General features: G+C 44.1%; 1 protein-coding gene across 5 annotated transcripts in view; it reads right to left on the reverse strand.

The window, feature by feature from the left end:
- The window catches only part of ACOX1 (acyl-CoA oxidase 1, palmitoyl), a 56,023-nt gene that overhangs the window by 13,187 nt on the left and 41,521 nt on the right, over nt 1-1,315 (reverse strand). For all 5 annotated transcript variants that reach the window (XM_011948001.1, XM_011948157.1, XM_011948233.1 and 2 more), the window contains one exon: nt 687-856. In XM_011948001.1, coding sequence (XP_011803391.1) covers nt 687-856 — 170 coding nt within the window. The remainder of the gene's footprint in view (nt 1-686; nt 857-1,315) is intronic.

The following is a 1,315-nucleotide window of genomic DNA, read 5'->3' on the forward strand; positions in this document are numbered from 1 at the left end:
ACAGTCATGAGCCACTGTGCCCAGCCTCTCCTCTCCTCTTAACAGATTAGTGAAGGAGAGGGGAGGGAAAGGGAAAGGGAAAGGAAAGAAAATAGAGATAGGGTCTCGCTATGTTGCTCAGGTTGGCCTCAAACTCCTAGGCTCAAGTAATCTTCTTGCCTCGGCCTCCCAAAGTGCTGAGATTACAGGTGTGAGCTACCGCACCTGGCCAATTTCTTTATTCCTTAAGAGTAAAAAGAGTATCAGGGAGTATCAGTGAAAGGCAGTTGTAGGAATAAACCGTGGCCATGAATGCAAAAGGGAAACAAATTTAATGTCACTTTCACCATGCACAATTTACAGTTGCTAGTAGTAATCCAAACTTTCAAATTGCCTTTAATGTGTTGAACATTTCACTTACAAAGTTCAAGTAATATTATTACTACTTTTCTTAAAAGGTTAAAAATAATAAGGTGAGTATTCTCTTTTTTTCTTTTTTGGCAGTCACTGATTATAGCAAGGGTGGTTATTTCTATCTTTCCTCTTAAGAAAAGGAAGCCTAGATGCAAAATTACAGGCCCAGTTATCACCCTAGCCAATTTTGCAGTGCCAATGCATCTTCTGTATTGACATTTGGGAATTCTGGGATCTGAATGAGGTAAAAACTAGGCTTTCGGTACTGAGCCCATCTAGGACCCTACCCTTACCCTGGCTTGATTTCAGACTGGTGCCTCACAGCGCTGTATCGGATGGCAATGGTGCACGCCTTAGACAGAGCCCGAGCAGCTTCTCCCACAAGGAAGGACCTGACAAACACCATGGTCCCGTAAGTCAGCTTGTTACTCAGTGGTTTCACGTATGTGCCATCAGGCTTCACCTGGAAGAAGAACGTGGGACTGATGCTTCCTTTTTTTAAGTCCAAGAGGCAGTTCAGTGGTTCTCAAAGTACAGTCCCTGGAATAGCAGCATCAGCATCACCTGGCAACTTGCATGAAATACTACATCTTAGTCCCCACCCTGACCAACTGAATCAGAAACTCCGGGGTAGGGCCTAGCAATCTGGGCTTTAACTGGCCTTCCAGGTGATTCTAACACATGCAAGTTTGAGAATCATTGGTTTAGCAAATCAAAATATATCCTTCAACCCTGCTAACTGCTTCTGATTTCACTGTCACAGTAAAAGAAGCATCAGAGTGGGCGTGATGACCACACCTGTAATTCCAGCACTTTGAGAGGCCAAAGTGGACGGATCAAGAGGTCAGGAGTTTGAGACCAGGCTGAACAACATGGTGAAACCCCGTCTCCACTAAAAATACAAAAATTAGCTGAGTGTGGT

The sequence above is a fragment of the Colobus angolensis genome, unplaced genomic scaffold, assembly GCF_000951035.1.
Source record: "Colobus angolensis palliatus isolate OR3802 unplaced genomic scaffold, Cang.pa_1.0 Scaffold1, whole genome shotgun sequence".
Classification (NCBI taxonomy): domain Eukaryota; kingdom Metazoa; phylum Chordata; class Mammalia; order Primates; family Cercopithecidae; genus Colobus; species Colobus angolensis.